This window comes from Mycothermus thermophilus, assembly GCF_041956435.1.
Source record: "Mycothermus thermophilus strain CBS 625.91 unplaced genomic scaffold VTJ04scaffold_5, whole genome shotgun sequence".
NCBI lineage: Eukaryota > Fungi > Ascomycota > Sordariomycetes > Sordariales > Chaetomiaceae > Mycothermus > Mycothermus thermophilus.
Genome location: NW_027191431.1, coordinates 1251501 through 1272466, shown reverse-complemented (window position 1 = coordinate 1272466; position 20966 = coordinate 1251501). Strand labels below are relative to the sequence as shown.

Genomic DNA, 20966 nt, shown 5'->3' with positions numbered 1-20966 from the left:
GGAGCCGGGGTCCTTACCTGCTCCCAAGATGCACAAGGTGACCCCCTCATAACATAGGCGTCTTCCTCGTCTACCACCCGGCATCTTCCTCCCGTATGGAATGCGAAAGACTGCGTGCCAGGCGTCCCGCCGGATGACTCACTCGGCGCATCTCACATGCGTCACATCCTTCCCGGCCGGGCTTTCCCTCAGTCCCAATCATCATCGTCCTCATCTTGCTTCCGGCTCGGCTTCCCACCCGTCTTGATGCTGGACCGGAGACCCATCGCTCTCTCCTCCTCGGCGTCCTCCGCCTCCCGCCGCCGCTTGAGCACCCGCATATCGTTATCCTTCACCGCCCCCACCTCCACCAAAATCTTATCCAAGTCCAGCATGCTCATGCGTACGCCGCCCACCAGCGCCAGCGTCACCACCTGCTTGACAATATCGCCCTTGTGATAGACCAGGATGGTCGGGCAGTTCTTCTCCGGGTACCCCTCGATGGCCTGATCGGCCCTCATCTCACAGAACTTGACGTCGGCGTACTCGCGCGCGGCCTGGCGCCAGAGCTGCGACAGAACGCGCGACTCGACGTTGCTCGCCTGCGACGAGGTGAGGTTGACGAGCACGGGCCCGTTCTGCGACGCCTCGGTCACCTCGCGCGCCCACTCGGGCTTGGAGATGGGGTAGACGGAGCCGTGGGCCGAGCGCTGCTTCAGGGCGGCGAGCTCCTGCATGCGTTTCTGGCGGTACTGCTCGAGGAATTCTTCGTCTTCATCGTCCTCGAGCTCGTCCAGCTCGTCGAGGTCTTTGCCCTCGAGCCGGTTCTCGTGGGCGATCCGCCGCGCCTCGAGCATGGCCTCCTCGATGAGGGGCGTCGGGGAAGGGGGTTTCTCGGGGATGATGCCGTGCTTGCGGAGGATGTCATTCCTGTTTGGAGGGGGGAGAGAGTGGGCTAGGTGTCAGCGAGGAGGCTGGGGAGAATGGCTATGGCCAGGGGGAAGGGGTAAGGCGGACCATTCTGTGTCGGCGTTGGGGTCGTCGAGGGGGACGGCGATTCGTTGGTCTAGAGGGGCGGCCATCTTGGATGGTTGCTGGAGAGGGAGTGACCGGAGAGCTGGGTTTCAGTGTGTGGATTCAAGGTTGTAATATGAATAAGCTTTTGTTACGAGTTGTTCCGTCTGTCGTTACGAGTAGGACCTGTGGTGTTCGTTGGATGGTTCTCAGGAGTTGGGTATCTGGTGATGCCTGTTCAGATGTCATTCCAAGCCTCGACTTGCAGGGAATCGACGTCGACTTGGGCCAGGTTACCCCACATTCCGCGGCAACCCCGCCATCCTTGGCCGATGACTGCCACGGCGAACCCTGGGAAGCTGCCTTGAAGCCCGGACCACCTCCAGCCCCACCAGCCTCAAATTTCCTGGACTCTGATTGGACAGGGAAGCAAGCCCTAACAATCGCCGCTGGGGCTCTCGAATTTTCGCCTTTTGCTCCTCACAGACCCCCCAAACAGATTTTCGCTGCCCAGACCGCTGAGGTTTCCGCCGGTTCACATCAACCCCCAAGGTCATCACGAGCAAGAATCTGCCCTCAACGTCATCCAGATTTCATCAAGCAAGCAACTGCTCGTCCGGAAACTATTCCAAGTAGTCAATCAAGATGGTAAGCAGCCGAACCTCTGCCAGTTTTGATGCATCGCCCGCCCCGACACGCACATCCGACGAACGCCTCCCGAATCGTCATCACCGACCTCGTTGCCATCGCATCGCCAGCGTCATCACCATCGCCGATCCTTACCATCCGAATGGGATTTTGCCAAAATCTCGAGCCTACGTTCATTGATGGAATGATTGGAATGTCTGCGACGACTTTGAAACACGCAGATGGGCGGTGTCGCGGAAACGCGATGGCATCGGGGCGGGCAGCAGGAGAAAACCACAAGATTGACAAGCCATCGATGCTGACACTCGATTCTCCCAGGTTCTCGCCGTTGACCTTCTCAACCCCAGCCCGGCTGCCGAGGCCCGCAAGCACAAGCTCAAGGTACGCAGAGATCAGAAAGTTCAACAAAAAGATTTGTGACGATAAGACTGACACTCCATTCTACAGACTCTTGTGCCTGCTCCCCGCTCCTTCTTCATGGACGTCAAGTGCCCCGGCTGCTTCACCATCACCACCGTCTTCTCGCACGCCCAGACCGTCGTCGTCTGCCCTGGCTGCGCCACCTTCCTCTGCCAGCCGACTGGTGGCAAGGCTCGTCTCACTGAGGGCTGCTCGTTCCGGAGGAAGTAAACAGGTGCCGGGGGCAACTTGTTTTTTTTGTTTTCTTCGGGTTTCTGGGCATGATGGGGTTGCGGTAATGGGATCATCTATGGCATCTTCGTCACCGGTTCGGGCAGGCACCTAGACATGGTCTGGGCTGCCAACAAAAATTCACTTTGCGGATAGAGGATGGATTCACCAAAAATCATCCCGCGACACACTGGGAGGGCGTTTGGGGTCCGGATATCTAGCATCATGGTCGACTTTCTCCGATTGTTTCCTCAACAACATCTTCTCCCTATCCGTGTTTGGCCATGCGACTTTGATTTCTCGGTACACTGAGGAGGAGCCGGATGGGGAGGTTGGTTGGCGAAGGCATGTTCACGAGCGTCTAGACAGGATTGCCTTTTCCGTTGGGCGGGTTGGCAAGGCCTCTCTGTGCGTGAGGACGTGGATGGCCGGGAACGCCGAGGGTAGATGATGTGCAATGGAAGACAGATCAGAACGGTACTGAAGACAAATTGACGATTCCATTGCCGCATCCTAACATTGGTCTGCATGAAAGCTGTACAACGTACTGTGCAGTAGTCACGAGATGCCTTGTTTCACACCAGACATGCTGCCTTGCTGACATGGAAGCTTCCTGGCTGTTCTGTGCATCAAAGACGCCAGTACTCCGTGCAAAAAGCACAAGATGGATTGCAAACTTGTAGACTGCCTCGAAGAGTACAAGAACCATTGACTCAACATCCATCCTCCAAAACGTCACGTCATCAAAGCTCACCTCATCCACCAAAACAGTAGTAGCTCACGTGATCCAGCCATCTCCACACTTGAGAACTGGGCCCACTATATCCCATTTAACTCAGACGCGTCAAGACGCGCTTGGCGCGATTTCTCGCGACTCCCGGTCCCCTGATCCTGAATCTCCACCCTCTCTTTCCCGAACTGGAGACGTTCCAGCCCGAGCCGAGCCCAGGGGCATCCATCCGTCGCCTGTGCAACGCAACCCCAACCTCCAGCCTTTCTTTCTCTCGCTCAATCAATCCCCCCAGACTCTCTCTCCACAAACCACAAACAATCCCCATCCTCCACACACTCAATTCCATTCACCGCCTCGTTTTCCAACAACCACATCTCAAAGCCACAAGAAACCAGCCCCAATACCCAATTAATACAATGGCGGGTCCTCGCACAAAGCGCCAGTTCGCCGGTGCCGCCAGCGACCCGGCCCAGCGCTCCATCACCTCCTTTTTCAAGACCACGTCATCAGCCACTTCTTCGGCTGATGCCCCTCTCAAGTCGTCCAAGCCGGCACCCCTCAATGGCCCGGTTCTGCCTCCCCAGATCCAAACCGACCTCCTGACGGTCGGCATGCGAGTCCGCAAGGCCGTTCCCGAAGGATACAAGACGGGCTCCGCCTACAGCGGCTTCACTCTCTGGTCGGACGAGACCAACCGCTCCAAGCTCGACAACAGCAGCGACGATGACGACACCAACCAGGCCTGGCGTCCCGCCCCCGCCGCTCCGATGCCGGCGTACAACCCCGCCATCCGCGAGCTTGAACCCTTCTGCGGCATCAACAAGATCGGCGGCCTCGCCTTCCAGCCCGCCTACTCTTCCCATCCCATCCCCGCCACCGGTGGCGGCTACGGTCGCGCCTATCACGATGACGACCTCAACGACCCGGACGCCATGCCGGGCCTGACCAGTAGCCAAGACACCGTCTGCTCGGCCTTCTCCTTCCCTTCCACACCGTCAAACAACAACAAGACCTCCTCCACCACCACTCGCAAGCGCGGCTTCAACCCTGACAACGACAACAACGACAGCAGCGATTTCAGCGACGCAGACAGCATCGCGCTCCCTTACCGCGGCCCCGTCCGCAGCAACCGCGACTCCACCGCTGGCACCGGGGTCGACGAGCATGCGCGCGTGCTGGCGGTGCCCAGGCGGTCCAACAACAGCCGGTCGCCGCTTCATCATAAGGGCAGCAATGGAGGGTTTGCGCCCTCCTCAGTTGGTTCTTCAGCGTCGGGGGCGGAGAACGTCATGGTTGGAGGACGTAAGGTGGTGCTGGATGGGAATGACTTTGAGGAGGCGAGTTTTCTGGACTATCGGAGTTTGGTAGGAGACGGGCGGATGGATGTTGAGTGAATGATGGGCGAGAGTCTGCGAAAAAGGGGGTGTGGGTATTGTGAGGTGTTTCCATGCCGTTTTTATCCTCGTGGTGTTTACGGATGGCGTTTATGGGTACGGGCGTATCGGGTGGGTATGGTGCTGTTAGTGTTCGGTTATACCATCATCTCGGGGTTGGTCGGTTGGGTTTTGCGGATCGGTCAGCATGTGTTTTTCTTTCGGGTGACATCATTGGAGAGTGTCTCAGGAAACACTCTTGACCTTTTTTCCTGGTCAAAAACAGGGCGAGTCAGACAGATGGCCCCGGGGCGGGGGCATGGTACGTTGAGAAAGTACCGTCCCCAAATAGAATTACATAACACCTAAAACCCATCGTGGGCACAGCAAATGAATTGAATCCGATATGTTCGATTACAAACTACCTGATGTATCTGTCTGTCCCTCGGCAATTTGTGTACGTACTACCCCCTACAGTTCAGTCCTACATGTGTGTACGCCTCATCCACAGACGACGAGTCCGATGTGCAATTTTAGCCATCACTTACCACACAAACCTGTCTCTGAACCTATTACTCACCACGACCACCTCACCTAAGTAGGCGCGCCGACCCAGGTCTCACTTTCGGCTCACCTCACCTGACCTCTCACCTCGCCTCACTTTCACAAAGCAGCAGGGAACGGGTCTCGAAACTCCAACAAATCCCTCTGCCCGTAAAACTCCCCGGCGACGGTCAGGATCATGTTGAGCGTGGCCCGAATGTTCAGGCGCGCCCTTTCCTCGGCGGTCATATTTGCGTTGGCCGTTCCGCCGTTGTGGCGGTGGTTTTCTTCCTGTTGTTGCTCCCAGACGGCTTCTGTGGGAGGGGAGGACGGCGCCTCCTCGAGCTGCGCGAGCAGGCGTGCCTTAGCCGCGGCGAGGTCGTCGGCGTCGTCATTAGCGGCGGCGGTAGATGATGCATTGGCCGGAGCGGTGTTGTTTGTGGGAGTATCCGCAGCAGCGGTAGCAGCAGCAGCTGGGGCAGTGTCGTAGTCGTCGTCGGTGATTTCGCCTTCGTCGATGTCCATGGCCATTTCGCCTCCTTCATCTTCCCCGTCATCGTCGTCGTCGTCGTTTTCTGGCGGCGGAAAGGATGGGGCAGGAATTGAGGCTTCCTGAGCCGATGTCGAATCATCGTTATCCGTGGCCACCTTCCCAGCCGCACCATCCATGGTGTCCACAACAGCATCAGGAGCAGCGACAAGGGCAACGGACACCCCGGCGGCGTCGTCATCCTCGACAATCACATCCCCAAGCTCTTCCTCCTCCTCCACAACCTCCCCTTCCAATACCTCCCCGCCCACTTCCTCATTCAACGCCTCCGCCTGCGCCAAGCTCACCATCATCAGCACCGCCCTCTTCCCCAGCTCCCTCACCCACCCGACCTCGGCATAATCCAGTTCCCCTCGATCCGGCAAGCGCGCAAGCAGCGCCCACAGCCAGCGACTCGTGCGCTCGCGCAGCTCGCACCCGCGGCGGAGGAACTTGCCGCCCAGCAGCACGCGCAGCACGCGCAGGACGGCGTGGCGGTCCATGGATGCGACTTGGGCTGGAATGGGGTCGGTGTGGCGGAGGCGGCGCGACCAGACGCGGAATGTGGAGGAGCGCGGGCCGAAGGGCGGGACGTAGGCGTCGTGGTCGTCCGGGAGGGCGGCGATAGCTTCGGGTGGAGGGGTTTGGTGGAGGAGGTTGCGCAGACGTTGGAAGCGATCTGTGAGCGCGGCGTAGTAGGCCCGACGCAGGGCGGCGTTGCGGAGGGCGATGCGGTCCGGGGAGGAGTCATCGTCGTCGAGGAGGTCATAGTCATCCGGGAGAGAGGAGGCGGAGGAGGGAGACGAGGGAGCGGCGGTATAGGCGCCGTCGTGGTAATAGCCGCGCGAGTCGCCGACGCCGTTGTCGTAGATGCTGCGGTCGATGTCGGCGGAGTCGGGATCGGTGGGTTGGAGGTGGGGAGGCAGTTCGGGCCCGACCTTGGGGGCGACGAGAACGTTCGGGACACTGCTTGCTTCTTGTCTGTCATGCACTTACCATTAGCTTACCATGTCATTTGGAGTTTGGGCTGTGTGTCTGAGTCGCAAGTTCAAGGCCAGCTGGGGAGTTGGGAGGAATGGTTTTAGCAGCCGTTGGGCAATGGTGGATGGAGAGGTACCGGGGGCTCAAGAGGGGAGCTTACCGAACAGCCCTGAGATAGGCCAGAGCATCAGTCTGTTCCTCGAATTCTAGGTCATCGTCTTGAGGGACTGGATCATCGCCGTCGAGGCCAGGAAACGCAGCTCGCTGACCGTAGGTCGGATCGGGTTTGGGGAGCTCGACAGGTTGCTCGCGACGCCGCTTGTTAGATGTTGATGGTGACTCGCCATAGTCATCGGCAGTGAGGACGTCGCGGTTTCGCTTGGCCATGATGTCGTCTACTCATCAATCGCGTTTGATGACCGTGTTTGTCGTGGACGCGACGAGCAGGCTGCAATGGAGTGGAGACGATTGAATTGCAGCTCTGAGCTCAAGACAAAAGCTCTAGGAGCTTATCGATAAGTGCGGTACATAGGCACAAGGCTACCCTGTAAGCTGGTCGAGAGATGCACCAGCCGAGGACTACTCGTGCTGATTTTCAAGAGAAGAACAGTTCGCCTTTTCTTCTCGCCACTTTGGTGGACATTAGAACCTATCGCACTGGCGAGAGCATCCATGGACCAGACCGTGTTGGAAATTTGCATACTTGAAATGAACTGGATGAAGGCTTAGGCCTCCTGATAGGGTTAGGGTTACTCGGGTGATGATGCCGTGATCCGCCGATAAGGAAGCATTGAAACATTGCCCCTCCATTGCCCCGCCGAAAAGATGTTGCATGTTCCTGAACACCTCGTGAGTCAGGATCCAGGACACATTTGCGCCTCGCCTATAAGTACAACGGCCCTGGGATTTTTGGCCCGGTGATCCTCAATCCACCCTCACCACTTCTCAATTTTCTTCCAATTAATCCATACACCTCCTCCCTAATCAACACCATGTCTGAACCCTCGAACCCGGCCCCTCCTCCCGTCGAAGCTCCGGCTGAGACTCCCGCCTCGGGGTCGGCCCCGGCCGAGGGAACCATCTCCAAGAAGGCGGCCAAGAAAGCTGAGGCCAAGGCCAAGAAGGAGGCAGAGAAGGCCCGTCGCGCCGCTGAGGAGGCTGCGAAGAAGGCTGCCGCTGCGAAGGCTGCCGAAGCAGAAGACCTCGCCCGCGACAACTACGGCCCCGAAACACACGAGACCAAGTTCTCGGACGATGCCATTGAGGTCAGCCTCAAGAACCTCGGCGAGGAGCATGTCGGCAAAAAGATCGAGCTGCGTGCCTGGATCCAAAACGCCCGCATGCAGGGCGCCAAGATGGCCTTCGTCGAGCTGCGCGAGGAGGGCACTTGGTCCATCCAGGGCGTCGTCAGCGCCAGCCCCGAGGGCACCCCCGTCAGTCGGCCCATGGTCAAGTGGATTGGCGCCATCAACCCGGAAAGCTTTGTCGTTGTCGAGGCCACCGTCGCGAAGCCCCTCGAGCCCGTCAAGAGCTGCCGCGTCTCCAACTACGAGCTGCACATCACCAAGTGTTTCCTCCATGCCGCCGCCCCGCCCGTCCTCGGCATGACCCTCGCCGCCGCGAACCGCCCCATCGCCAACTTCAGCGACGAGGAGCCTCCCGTCGAACAGGCCGTCGAGAAGCTCAGCGTCGAGGACAAGGGCGCCCCGGCCGCCATCCCCGCCGCTACCATGCTCACCCACCTCGACAACATCGTCATGCACAAGCGTTCGGCCGTGCAGCAGGCCATTGCCGACATCCGCGCCGAGATGAAGGAGCTGTACCGCTCATACCTCCGCTCTCACGGCTTCAAGGAATTTGAGCCCCCATGCCTGATTGGTGCTGCTTCTGAGGGTGGCGCCAATGTGTTCCGTCTGCCTTACTTTGAGAAGGAGGCCTTCCTTGGTAAGCTGCTTCGATCCTATCAGCGTACGCTACCCCATTCTGACCCACAAAAGCCCAATCGCCTCAGTTCTACAAGCAGATCGAGATTGCTGGTGGCCGCAAGCGCGTATACAGCGCTGGCCCCGTGTTCCGTGCTGAGAACTCCAACACCCCGAGGCACATGACCGAGTTCACCGGTCTCGATCTGGAGATGGAGATCAAGAAGGATTACCACGAGGTTTTGGACATTCTCGAGGGCGTCCTGCTTCACATGTTCCGCAACATCAAGGAGCGCTGCGCCCACGAGATCGCGCTTGTCCGCTCCGTCTACCCCTCGGAGGAATTCCTCCTCCCCGAACCCGGGAAGCCGACGGTCCGCCTGACCTTCGCCGAAGGCCAGAAGCTCCTTCGCGAGGAAGGCCCCGAGGAGTTCCGCAACGTCAGCGACGACGAGGATATGAGCACCCCGCAGGAGAAGGCGCTCGGCGCGCTCATCCGCAAGAAGTACGGCACCGACTTTTACGTGCTCGACAAGTTCCCCGAGTCGGCCCGTCCCTTCTACGCCAAGGAGGACCCCGCCAACCCCAAGGTCACCAATGCCTACGACCTGTTCATGCGCGGCCAGGAGATCTGCTCCGGCGGCCAGCGTATTCACGACCCCGTCGAGCTCGAGGCCAGGATCCGCAAGAAGGGCATCGACCCCAACAGCCCCGGCATCAAGGAGTATGTGGACATCTTCAGGCAGGCCGGTGTCCCGGCCCACGGCGGTGGCGGTATTGGTCTGGATCGTGTTGTTGCTTGGTATCTTAACCTGCCGAGCGTCCATCTCGCGGCGTTCTACCCCAGGACGCCGAAGAGGCTGTTGCCGTAAGGGAGTATTGTCTGGGGATTTGAAAAGGGGTGATGGAGACCGCAGGGTTGGGATTGCGGTTTGCAGTTAGCGTGTTTGGTCAAAGGATTTCAATAGACTCTTGTTCTGTGTAATGGTGAAAGACTAAGTTCCTGGATGCTGCCTTTGTTGGTGCTATGTTTGGTAGAACATGTTGAGGGATCTTAGAGTCCAGGGATGTGTGATATCCCAACCATGTCATGGCTGACATGGATCAAACAAGGCTCTGAACATATACAACGTGCTGGTTGAACATCGGTTCTCACTTTGTTTTGGTGAATAGGTAGGTACCTTTGTCTTTGCCAGGGTTGTATCATCGTGTTGTTTGTGCATCAGTCAATCCCAACCTTGCACTCACCTTCGATAGATATCTCTCAAAGAATGATACACTTGACGATGAGTCACGAGCCTCCAAACTGACAAATAAATGTGCATACTCTCTTCATCCTGCCTGTGTGAGACCTCACCATCAGCCGCCAACCCAATGTCTTTTTGATCCAAATGTCTGGAGCTGATAATTCTGACAGAAACACTGCTTCCGGACCGCCCCCGAACTTCTAGTTTACATTAGTGTTATGTCTGGACATGATCTGCCTTTCCCTAGTTCTAACCGGCTCTATAAATTACATCTTAAGATCCGTGTCTACTACTTACTACCCCTGAGACGCCAGCTCACCTAATGAAGATGGGGATTATATAGGTCGTCCCGAGCAAAGTCTCTGCCTTCTAGGCTTATTGTAACTAGTCGTGATGTGTCCTTTAGGTATATATTTTCTTTAGGACTTAGGCTGTTAAACACATCTTACGTCAAGACACGCTGCTGTATATACCTAACTCTATGTCTGTCTACGCTTAGTGTACAAAGCATGATCAGTCTTCTAAGAGCTATAATATAGATTATAAAGTTGTTATTTAATTACTATCTGTCCTTAGTAGACTATACAAGCTTTTAACCTTCCTCTCTGTTCACCTCTTCTTGTCAGCAGTATAACCCCTCCGCCCCCCCCCCCCCCCCAATTTTATTAACACACCCATTGTGTGACTAATCTTTGGTCGGCCGTACCGCGTTGTCGTGGATACACCATTGCTGCGGATGCTCTGTCGTCGAGGACATCCTGTCGCTGCGGACGCCCTGTAGTTGGGGGCGCCCTGTCGTTACAGATACGTCGTCGTCGCGGATGCCCCGTTGTCACGGATGGCCTATTGAGAATCTGCCATTGTCGCGGATGCCTGTCGTCGTAGACACCCTGTGGGTTGTTGCAATCACCGCGGAGGTGGCGCGGAGCCGTGGAGTAGGGGGGTCATGGAAAAGCGCTGCTGTTGCAGCCGCTGCGGAAGAAACGGCTTCCATGGTTGTTCTTTTCGGGCTTCGCGGAGGACGAGTCGCGGAAACCGCCTCCGCTGCCGTCGCGGAAAAACCGGCTATCATGTTGTCTCGTTCTCCTCATCTTCCTGATAGTTACTGTTAAGCGCTAAACCTGTAATCTCCATGAACTGTTTCGGCGTCAGGAACGGCTTACGCGGAGGACAACACGGAGTTGTGGAGTAGGAGGTCACAGGAAACGCATCTGCTGCTGTCGCGGAAGAAACGGCTGCCATGTCGTCTCGTTCTCCTCATCTTCCTGATGATTGCTGTTAGTGCTAAAGCGGTGACCTCCATGACAGTTTTGGCGTCAGGTGTTCTCTGGGAAGTGAACACAGCTCCTCCCATGATATCGGAGTCAAGGCCCGGTTCTCTTAGCAATGAATGCGGCGCCTTCGATGAGGATGCGGGAGACACCTGAGTTGATGTCCGAGCATGTGGCGCATCTTGGGTGTGCTGGCTCATCTGGTAATATAGGGTCGTAGTCGTTGTGGTGTCTTGGGTATGGGGTGGTGGTCTTGGAAGCTAGGTACGTAGGTTCGAAGTGGTTTGAGGCGTTTAAGAGTTGTATGAACTTATGGAGCGGTGGTAGCTTGGGGATGGAGAGGGCAATGGCGAGATAACCGTCGTGAAGGGGAGGAGGAGAGAGTGGCTAAGGAGGTAAGGAAATCACCCAGCCTTTCCCCGGGAGCTGGTCCCGGTTTGTTGACCCGATATTACAAAAATATCGAGCGCCATGTTCCCGTTCGTTTTGGTGTTCGTTTTGGCGCTCGCTTTGGCGTTTGCTCTGGCGTTGGGTATTTGCTGGTAATACTGTCTTGCTGATTGAGGTTGAGCGCCATGCTCCCATTAAGTTTGGCATCAAGGATTTTGTGATGTATGTTGAGAGCTAAGTTCCCCTTGATTTCGGCGTCAATGGTTCTCTTAGCAATGAATGCGGCGCCTCCAAGGTAGAGGATACGCCCAAGTTGGTGTCCGAGTATACGGTTCATCTTGGGCGTGGAGTGGTGGTTGTCTGGTATGGAGTGGTGTTTGGGTATTGAGTGGTGGCTGGTGTCTTGGAAGCTGGAGATCTCAGACCCGATCGTGGAAGTTTGTTATTGTGCGTGAGTGAACAATCTCCTCCTCCAACAGCACAAAACCCCTACCTTAAAAATAATGAAAAACACTGTCGAACGGCGTCCCGGAGGGCGTCTGTCATCATGGTCAGTACGTCAAGTGTTTCTTTCGGGTATTCCGCCCTTTGGCAGTCGTTCTCGCCCATCACCAAGGCTTAAATACGTCCTCCGAAACTCACCTGTGTGATCCTATATATCCTCCCTAAAAGAGTCCATTACTTTCAGCGGATCTTTGGGACGGCCTTATGCGGACGAACATTAGATGTGCCCTACGGGAATGCCTTGTTGTCAAGCCGCCCTCCTGGCGTCCTCCGGATGCGAGTGGTCATTCCACACGTCCTCGGGTGTCAATATCTTTGTCAATTATTAGATCAGGTACCCGCCATCGACTACGATCTGAACTATCAAAGTGATATGTTCTCGCTGATTGTTGAGACGGGGATAGCGGAGACAGCGGAGACAGCGGACACAAGGACTCAACGAAAACACCAGGTCTGGTAATACTCTTACTTGTATATTGTGAGCTATACTTCCCTTCTTACCTGCCTCTAGTTTATCTCCGACTATGGTCTAACAGTATACTTTCAACCTTGCTTGTCGTCTTAACCTTACGAAGACGAGTTATCATACACTAGCACCTAACACACCTAAGATAATCTTCTTGGTTATCCAAGACAGTATCTCTGAGATGTGAGTATATCCTTACTTCTTCTCTCCCTGTGATACTCGGAGTTATAATGAGATATCTTAAATTACAGACTTTGCTCTAGCTTGGTTTGGGTAGTGGATTCGACATTTTAGAGAGAGTATCCCCTCTTCTGAACAAGTTTTATTCTCTATTTCTCAATAATTATTTATTCTCTTAACGTATTTGGTTTGTATATAAGAGCTCGACCCGCCCTTGACACTTTGCCTCTGAAGTTCAATTACTATCCTAATATTAAGTCCTGTTTATAGACCGTATAAGAAGTTGTGACCATCGTCAGGCGTTCTGATTTCGTCGATAGGAATCTCGACCGGCTCTGTAAGATGCTCCCTGGCCTAACCTACGAGGCCATCGTCACCAGGCTCCAATGGTTCCCCCCAGGGATAGGGAAACGCCTCTGAGGCGACATCCATGATCCACGGCATCAACACCCTGTGCACGATGTCCCCATTGGGGCCCATCGGACGCGTCACCAGCGAGTCGAAATGGTAAATCGTTGTCCACGCTTGGTCATAAATAGCCAGGGTCCAGTGGCTATTTGACGAATTGATGGGGAATACCCACAAACGCCGGGATTGAATATCCCGGCGTCTTTCGGCGAGGATGCTGTTAAGTAATTGGGCCGATGAGGCGGTAATAGGGAAGTTGGGAATAAGTGTATGCCGTCGGGCATCACCCACCGCGACCTTCAGCATATGTCCAAGCTCGTCGGAGGCGAGCCAGCCCTTGTTCTCGATACGGCTTTGGAGCTTTAGGGCCGAGTAAAACATGTACTCGTCCCATTCCCGGGAGAGTTGGTGATTGTTGGCCTCCTATTCGAGGCCCGGGAATGCTTTCCGGAGGAGCTCCTTCAATGAGCCAGAATGCGACCACAGTTCGCCCGCGTTGTCCAGCAGCGTCCTGCGAGCTTCTTGCACGCGGCCAGTGCTAGGATACCTCAAGGGCGGCATGCTTGCCATCCATGGGAACATCATGGAATGGCCTGTCACGAGCGCGGGACTTTGGGCGACGAGTTTGTCAAAGTTGCGGCGCTTCTCGGCGTTCAGAAGAGTCCCCGCGATGAGTATAACTCTGTTATATCATCTCCTTTTAGGCGAGAAATATTTAGAGTCTCGGTCGTCCTGTGTTTTTCCGGCACGAGAAAATTCTAGCTTCAAGCTCAACTCAACCCTTACATCAGATACACAAAGCCGAGTAGCGCAAGACTTTAAGGTGTAGGTTTCCTATTGTTCTTCATGAGATGTAGTCATCTCAGCTCATATTTCCTTAACTCTATCTATCATCCCATCTCTACATTCTTAAGGGAGCAGTTCTTTGGTTTACTTCGTCTATATTTCTCCTTTGACTACTTTGTTGTTTATCTCGTTATATTCTTGCTCTCTTTTATAAAAGTCCTCTATTGTCTTGTTTAAACGTAGTGTTGATCATCTCGTCTCGATGTTGGTTAGAGGAACTCGGGTGTTTTATATTTTGCTTTGAAGAAAACCTAATGTACTTCGTCTGACTATCCAGAGAGACCGGACGACGTTGTCCGTACGTTAGGTTTAAGTTTAGGTTTTGAGGTCAGCGATAATGGATCTCAGACGAGAACCTTTATTTCTTTCCAGAAGGGTAGGTACACGGGTATTTATTCTCCTGAGATTTTCTGTTGCCATTCTTTCCCTCCTTCACTTTTTTCTCACTCCTTCACACACATTTTTTCTCGGGTCTTCTTCCTACAATTTCTTCCCACACCTCTTCCATTCCCAATCCTCACACCTCACTCACCAACTCTTTCCCTCACTCATCAACTCGACCATCAAGCGTTCATCAACAATCTTCCTCACATATCTACTCGACCTTGAACTTTCCATTACCTCTCGTCCTCACCCATTAACTCGTGGAGGTCGACGTTCGCCGACTCACTTCTTCACTTACAACCTCGCCGACCAAGCCGCCATCGATCCTTTGCCTCTCTGCAAAGTCGCGGACGACCCGCAGGGGCCACAAGACAGCTTACTCATCCCGAGCAACGACTCGCGCTCCGGAGCAACAGGTTGTGGATAGCTCGGGTCGCGGATTCTGAGCAGCAACTCGTAGCAACTCGGAACGAGAAGTCGCGGAGTCGCGGGGTCGCTGGGTCGCGGATATCTCATGGGTCGACTCCTCGTCGACTTCCTATTCATTAACTCGCACATCAAAGTCGACTGTTCACCAACTCAGCCATCGACGGATACAATTGTGCGTTCATTGAGTCGCACATCTCCTTCTACTGGTACGTACTTCTCTTGGTATTTTCCTCTCCCCTCACATTCCAGCGATCTGATGTTTCCTGACTAACTTCTTGACTCCACGTCCAGCCGAGACGAAATTTCTTTCAACGTGCCGAGCGGTTGAGCCGAAGGGTTAAGCCCAGAAAAGTCACCGTCCCGGCCGAAAAGGCAACAAAAGGTCAACGAAGAAATACTTAGACCAACCCCTTGAGAATATTTACCAGCCTCCGCCATGCCGCCCAAGCCTGTCTACCCCGCGCGGGCCGCAGGACGCCCAAAGAGGACTGAAAATGCACCAAGGCACATGTACGGTTCTTGCCCCAAGTGCGGGATCGGCTACCGGATTCGAAGCTGGAACAAGGTCAAGGGGGGGAATGGGCAAAGGAAGTACAAGTTTGTCTGCAGCCGGCAACGCGGCGACAAAGGCTGCGACTACACCGAGATTGTGGACTTCGACCCAGCTGATGACCCTCTCTACACCGCATATACGGGAGATTCGGGGGACAACAACAACAACGGTGGCGATCATGCCGGAGAGGATGCAGATGATGACCCCGACTGGGGCACTCGTCGTCAAGGGACTGACCGCCCCAGGGGGAATCAAGGCAATCCCAGGGCTCCCAGGCCGTCGCCAGCTTTGACCCACGCGAGGCCTGCAAAAATTCCGGGCAGCACAGGCAGAACTGCGCGTCCTAGGGAGAATCGACGCAACCCTAACGCCGCCCGCCCTTCCCGAAGGACACTGCCCAGCAACCCGACCGAAGCAAGGCCTGCTCCAGCCAGCGCCGACGCAGGCAACGCTCTCCTGCCAGGAAATTCTGCAAACGCTCCTCAGAATTTCGGAAACGCTCCTCAGCCACATGCTCCCTGCCCCAACTGCTTTGCAGGACACCTAGTGAGGGAACCCAATCTATATAATCCCTCCAGGAGCCGCCTGGTGTGCCGCTACGGTGGCAGGAATAGCGTCACGGGGTGCGGGTATTCTTTGGACCTCGGTGAAGAGCAAAGGCCAGCCCCTGAGAACAACAGAGCGGACGATATTCCGTTTGCGCAACCCCGGCGTCGGACCGGTCCGGCGGTTCGTCCGGGTCGTCGTTCAGTTTCCGGTCTTGGCGTTCCGGCATCCGGAAATGTGGGTCCCGACCCGGTCCGGCCCAGCCCGACCACCACCAACGCCGCCGGACAAGTCAGGGGAGAATATCCTACCTGGAGACTTTCCGAGAGCAGCCGAGGGGCGGATGCTGCTCAGGCCTCTCCGCCGAATTGGCGCGGCCAAGTTTCCGACGCCTCGCCGAGCACTGCTTCTGATGAGCAGCGCCCGAGCCCTGGCCTGCAGAACCCCGGCTCCATTATTCCTGTCAGCTTCGACCCCGATCCTGCCCGCCATGACGGATACCGGACCGCCTCTCGTCCTGTTCAGACAGGTCCTACTTTCGGACCAAGAACTTATCCCGCCTTCCTCCACGGTTCTGAGGGCAACTTAGGCCCATCTCACGCACCACGGATGACAACTTTGGGCGGCGACAACTGGACGACTCTCGACGCTGGCGGCACGGACACAAATGTCGAAGTGGAGGACAACGAGATCGGAGAAAAAGTCAAAATAGAGGTTAAAACGGATGGAAGCAATACAATGGCGACCCTTCCGCAGTGGCAGCGACGCCCTAGCTGCCCGACCCCACCGCCTCCTGTCGCCACGGAGGTTCAGGCAGAGCGAATTGTCGTTGATCTAATAGACGACGACGACGACACCTGGCTCTACCTGGACAGCCAGGGGAACAACATCCTCGAGATGCCCCTGGTCCTGGGTCGGCGCCAAGTCGCTCGCCCTGCTTTACCCTCCTTCGATCCGATCGCTGCCTCATCGTCCTCCGCGGCGGTGATCGCCTCGCAGCCGTCGCCTCACCTCCTTGCAGCGTCTGCCGCCCACCCCGAGGCAGCAGCACCTGTCGGCTCGCTGTCCCCGCTGCCTCCTCAGGGCTTCTTCCCCCCTCCGTCGACCGCTACTAGAGTCACGAGCTCGGCTTCCTCGACCTCCGCGGCGGGCATCGCATCAGGGCCTTCACCCGTAATGTTCTCCCCCGCTCACGCCGTTCCTGTCGGACCGTCCCCGCGCTTGACCCCGCAGTGGGCCTCTCCTGTCGCCGCCTCCGAAACCAGGCGCTCCGCTTCGTCGCCTTCCCCCGCCAACCCTCGCGGGGCGAAGAGAATTAAGACCGAGAATGATGAAGACCCGGCCATCGAGCTCGAAGACGACGACAAGACAGAGCAAGAGGATGGGTACGAAACCAATCCCAGTGACGATGAGCCCCGCGAGATCAGACGCGAGGACGACGACGCTGACAAAACAGAACTCGAGAACAACGGCTACAGCAGCGAGGACGACGAAGCCGAGGCGACCATCAAGCCTGAGGATGACGAGGCCGAGACGGCCATCAAGCTCAAGGACGGCGACGAAACCGAGCTTGAGGACAACGGCTACGTTAGCGACTATAGCCAAGGCTTCGCGTCGTCTGAGGAGAGCGAGCTGGGGCGGTTCGTCGACCACGAGGCGGCTCGACTCAGGGCCCAGGCGCCGCAGCCTAGGCGGGTGAAGGTGGAGGAAGACGGGGACTCGAATCCTTGGAGCAATGGGTCTGGATCTGGGTTTGTCAAGCCGGAGAGCGATGACTGAGCTGGTCTTCTTGAGCTCGGAAACCTCATTGGACAGGCCGAAGTTAAGTTAGGACGCTTTAGAGGGAGGGACCGGAACGATGGTTGTTGGGGTGCTTGGCCTGGTTTTACGGCTGATAAAACGGAGAGGGATAGGTAAAGTGGTTCTTATCGTCTCTAGAGACGTCGGTGGACAGGCGAGGGTTATATTGGAGGTTCTGTAGAGTATGAGGTATATATAGGAATGATCCGAGTAAGATAATCTTATTTCGGGGCTTAGTTTGTATTAAGTTTCGAGAGAGAGATGGGAAAAGTGAAGAAGTATATTAAGACTTTTTTCATCCCTTCCTTTTCTTCCTCCCTCTAATTACCTATCTACAGCAAACCAACCACTTTACAGTTGTCTCGGCCCTCCAGCCGACCACCCCTCTTTCCTCGACCCCTTGTACATTGGGGAGAACCCGATGCCACCTCTGGACCTCTCAGCTGCACAGCAGGAGGCAATCAACACCCTTCTCACCCAACGCCCGACACTCGAGGAGGGACACGGGCTTCTCTTCCGCTTTATGGCAGAGCCCATGCCAAACATTGAATACTACTAGCTGAATGATTCCGACCGCATCAACCAGGCTCGACGGCACATAGTAGAAGATCCTCACGCTCTGTAACCCAACGACAACCAATGCCTGACACTCGCTCCTTGAGCCGCGTTCCCGGGGCTGCGGGAGGCGCTGGCCGAACACCTGATCTCTCGGTCCTGGGATCAGCGCACCCTGCTGGCGGGGTGGGTAATCCGGGCTCTTCATTGAACGGTCCCCGACCTTCTATGAGGACCATTTACTCAAATACCTACTCTGATTAACTCAACTGCACTAGAGTCCCAAATGGCTGATCGCTGTCACGATCAGAGACGCTCGTTCAAAGTCACTTTGGTGCGTTGGTGATGCAATGGTTCGTGCTGTCGGGATTTCATATACGAAGTGATGGAACTACTGGATCTGGGAAGAAGACAATTCAGTTTCTGGGTGAAGGCTGCATTCGCGCTAATAAGAGGGTAGTTCCTCTTCGAACGAGATTTAATTCTGGCATGATAGTGTACAATGAGATCGGGAGTGAGATGAGCAGAGCATGTACTGGACATCAAACGTCAAGTTTTATTAAGTTGAGTGATGTAAGTATAGTGTGACTACATGATATGAAATCATAAAAGTGACTGAGTTGCTGCCCCAACTGTGAGTTAACAGCAAGTTTCTGTGGTGAGTATTTGATGAGATCGAGTGAATGTGAGAGCGCGTCTTGAGGTGTAAGTTGCTATTTTCGGACGACCCCACAGTCCGCCGTCCCGGAACCGGAAGCACCATCCTCGTCACGTGGTGTGACGACATAATCCGGCCGACCGGTTGTGGGGCATTGAGACACGCTTGACCAAAACCGGGTTAGGGACAGGAGCTTGTGTGGGGTTTTTGGTGCGCATGGCGGGCATGCGGGTCCGGGTGGGATCGTGTTTGTGTGGAGGGGCCGACGACGCGATCGACGCGTTGCGACATCTCTCTTGTCTTTTCTATGTCTTCTCTCACCTCGAACTCTCAACCCTTTTCTGGTTTTTTTCCCCTGCCATCTTGGTCATTTACGTGGCTACATCTCCAACCCTGTCCTTTGAGTCATTTTTCATTGTTTTATCTTGACGGTGGCTAGATCGTAGCTCGGACATTTGAGTCAAGCTGCGTCCGTGCATTCAGCGTCGCGGGACAAAGGCGACAGCCTCCCACCTCACCTTGTGTCTCACTCCCATTCTGCACCAGAACAATTGGCCCCAAACAGGAGCCCTACACACAAGCTAGATCAATTCTACATTATCATCGAGACCATCGCTGTTCATCATGGAGGTGGATGACGAGCCCAAGCTGCCAACGCTCCCCGCGGGCCGGCCCGCCGTCACGCGCAAGCGTGCCCGAGACATGCCACCGCCGCCCCCTCCCGAGACTTCCTCCACCTCGAGTGATCCCGCCGTCTTCTCCAGCGACGACGACCCTGCGCTTGACAACTACCAGGACAACGGGCGTCGCAAGCGGCGTTACGTGGGTGCTTGGTTTGACCAGCACCCCGCGTCCTCCGACTCGGCCGTCGATGACGAGCCCTTGCGGTTCCCCCCGCCGCGTCGCGTCCGCGACCCCGAGTCGCAGCAGCCCCAGCAGAAGCGCGAGTTCAGGCGCCAGCTGGACAGTGGTGTGTGGATGGGCACCGATGGTTCTCTGACTGACACGGACGAGTCCTTCGAGCTGGAGCCGGTGGCGGCGAGGTTGCCTTTGGCGCCTCCTCGCCTTCCTCCCCTGGTTTCCACGCTCATGCAACCACCCCGCCCGCGACTGACGCGGTCAGAGCTGGAGGCTCAAAACACGATCCGTTCTTGCGTGGAGAATGGCATTGAGCGGGTTGATCTGAGGTAAGAAAACTTGTTGACCTTGCTGATGATTTGGGATGTCGGCTGACTCTTACACTCTCTTTGCAGTGGGCTTGACTTGGAGACAATCTCGGATGGGCTTCTGGATCCGATTGCCGACATCGAGCCCATCCCAACCGTGGCCAAGGATGTCGCCTTTGAGAAGAAAGACCCGCGGATCCAGGTGTTCCTCTACAGCAACCGCCTTCAGACCTTCCCCATCTCTCTGCTCAATGTCGAACATCTCACAGTGCTCAGTCTCCGTGCAAACCAACTTACCGTCCTTCCATCAGCCATCGGCAGACTCAAGAACCTTGAGGCACTCAACGTCGCGCAAAACTACCTCAACTATCTCCCTGGCGAGCTGTTGAATCTCCTCCAGAAGGGCAGCAAGCTCCACTCCTTCAACTTCCAGCCCAACCGGTTCTGGAAGCCCGACATCGAATCCCTCCCACCAAATAGCATCGACGCCAAGCTTGCCGAACAGTACGAGCAACTCACCTACGGCACCTCCCCATCCCTCGACCCCGACCTTCTCTGCCGTGGACAGATCACCAAGCTCCATTCCCGCAGCCCCGTGCAGTTTTTGGACGGCGCGGGCCGCACCTACTCCACCTTCCGCATCCCCAAAGTCAAGAAGCATTGCCAAAGCCCTTTGCCACGCGAAGATGACAGCAAGGAAGTCGAGCTGGAGCCGCTCACCACGCTGGCGGTTCCCAAGGAGGTCTCGCGCGAGCTTTCGTCTCCTGGCATCGCACACACTAGCCTCGCCGCCAACCCCCGCGGAGCGAGGTCCCTGTTCGAGCTCGCCCTGCGCGCGTGCGCGAAATCGGCACAGGCGGAGCGCATCGCGGACTGGTTGCGCGAGGATGTGGACAGCGAAGGGGACGGGGAGTTTTGCTGGCCGAAGCACCTCGCGCCGGCGGTCGAGCGGGCGGTGGAGATGGTTCGGGAAGGAGGGGTCCGGTGCGCGATCTGCGGGAGGGACACGCTCGTGCCGATGACGATGTGGCTGGAGTTTAGGCACGTGGGGACGCAGGTGCTGGTAGATGGCAAGGTGGAGTTCAAGCCGGACGGGACGCAGTCGTTGGTGCCGTTTTTGATGGTGGGGTGTTCGTGGAGGTGTGTGCCGGGTAAGGTGGAGGCGGAGGAAAGGAAGGAGGAGAAGGAGGAGGAGTGTTGTTGAGGACGGG

The 20966-nt window shown here is 56.1% G+C and overlaps 8 protein-coding genes across 8 annotated transcripts; 6 read left to right on the top strand and 2 right to left on the bottom strand.

Annotated features, from left to right (window-relative positions):
• Positions 1–188: 188 nt before the first annotated feature.
• Positions 189–1061, bottom strand: VTJ04DRAFT_7503 (uncharacterized protein; the record flags this gene model as incomplete). The annotated part of the gene is made up of 2 exons (XM_069365838.1): positions 189–909; positions 997–1061. The coding sequence occupies 2 exons, from the start codon at positions 1059–1061 to the stop codon at positions 189–191; spliced, it is 786 nt and encodes a 261-aa protein (XP_069216832.1).
• A 577-nt stretch (positions 1062–1638) lies between these two features.
• VTJ04DRAFT_7502 (40S ribosomal protein eS27) lies at positions 1639–2271 on the top strand (the record flags this gene model as incomplete). Its single annotated transcript, XM_069365837.1, has 3 exons — positions 1639–1641; positions 1960–2022; positions 2089–2271. 3 exons carry the CDS (start codon positions 1639–1641, stop codon positions 2269–2271), a joined length of 249 nt encoding a protein of 82 aa, XP_069216831.1.
• Positions 2272–3420: 1149 nt separating this feature from the next.
• Positions 3421–4398, top strand: VTJ04DRAFT_7501 (uncharacterized protein; the record flags this gene model as incomplete). The annotated part of the gene is made up of 1 exon (XM_069365836.1): positions 3421–4398. One exon carries the CDS (start codon positions 3421–3423, stop codon positions 4396–4398), a length of 978 nt encoding a protein of 325 aa, XP_069216830.1.
• Positions 4399–4515: 117 nt separating this feature from the next.
• VTJ04DRAFT_7500 (uncharacterized protein) lies at positions 4516–4914 on the top strand (the record flags this gene model as incomplete). The annotated part of the gene is made up of 2 exons (XM_069365835.1): positions 4516–4699; positions 4889–4914. The coding sequence occupies 2 exons, from the start codon at positions 4516–4518 to the stop codon at positions 4912–4914; spliced, it is 210 nt and encodes a 69-aa protein (XP_069216829.1).
• A 126-nt stretch (positions 4915–5040) lies between these two features.
• On the bottom strand, positions 5041–6817 carry VTJ04DRAFT_7499 (uncharacterized protein; the record flags this gene model as incomplete). Its single annotated transcript, XM_069365832.1, has 2 exons — positions 5041–6430; positions 6591–6817. The coding sequence occupies 2 exons, from the start codon at positions 6815–6817 to the stop codon at positions 5041–5043; spliced, it is 1617 nt and encodes a 538-aa protein (XP_069216828.1).
• Positions 6818–7422: 605 nt separating this feature from the next.
• On the top strand, positions 7423–9224 carry VTJ04DRAFT_7498 (uncharacterized protein; the record flags this gene model as incomplete). The annotated part of the gene is made up of 2 exons (XM_069365831.1): positions 7423–8374; positions 8428–9224. The coding sequence occupies 2 exons, from the start codon at positions 7423–7425 to the stop codon at positions 9222–9224; spliced, it is 1749 nt and encodes a 582-aa protein (XP_069216827.1).
• A 5689-nt stretch (positions 9225–14913) lies between these two features.
• Positions 14914–17355, top strand: VTJ04DRAFT_7497 (uncharacterized protein; the record flags this gene model as incomplete). Its single annotated transcript, XM_069365830.1, has 1 exon — positions 14914–17355. The coding sequence occupies one exon, from the start codon at positions 14914–14916 to the stop codon at positions 17353–17355; it is 2442 nt and encodes an 813-aa protein (XP_069216826.1).
• Positions 17356–19213: 1858 nt separating this feature from the next.
• Positions 19214–20959, top strand: VTJ04DRAFT_7496 (uncharacterized protein; the record flags this gene model as incomplete). Its single annotated transcript, XM_069365829.1, has 2 exons — positions 19214–19776; positions 19843–20959. 2 exons carry the CDS (start codon positions 19214–19216, stop codon positions 20957–20959), a joined length of 1680 nt encoding a protein of 559 aa, XP_069216825.1.
• Positions 20960–20966: the final 7 nt, after the last annotated feature.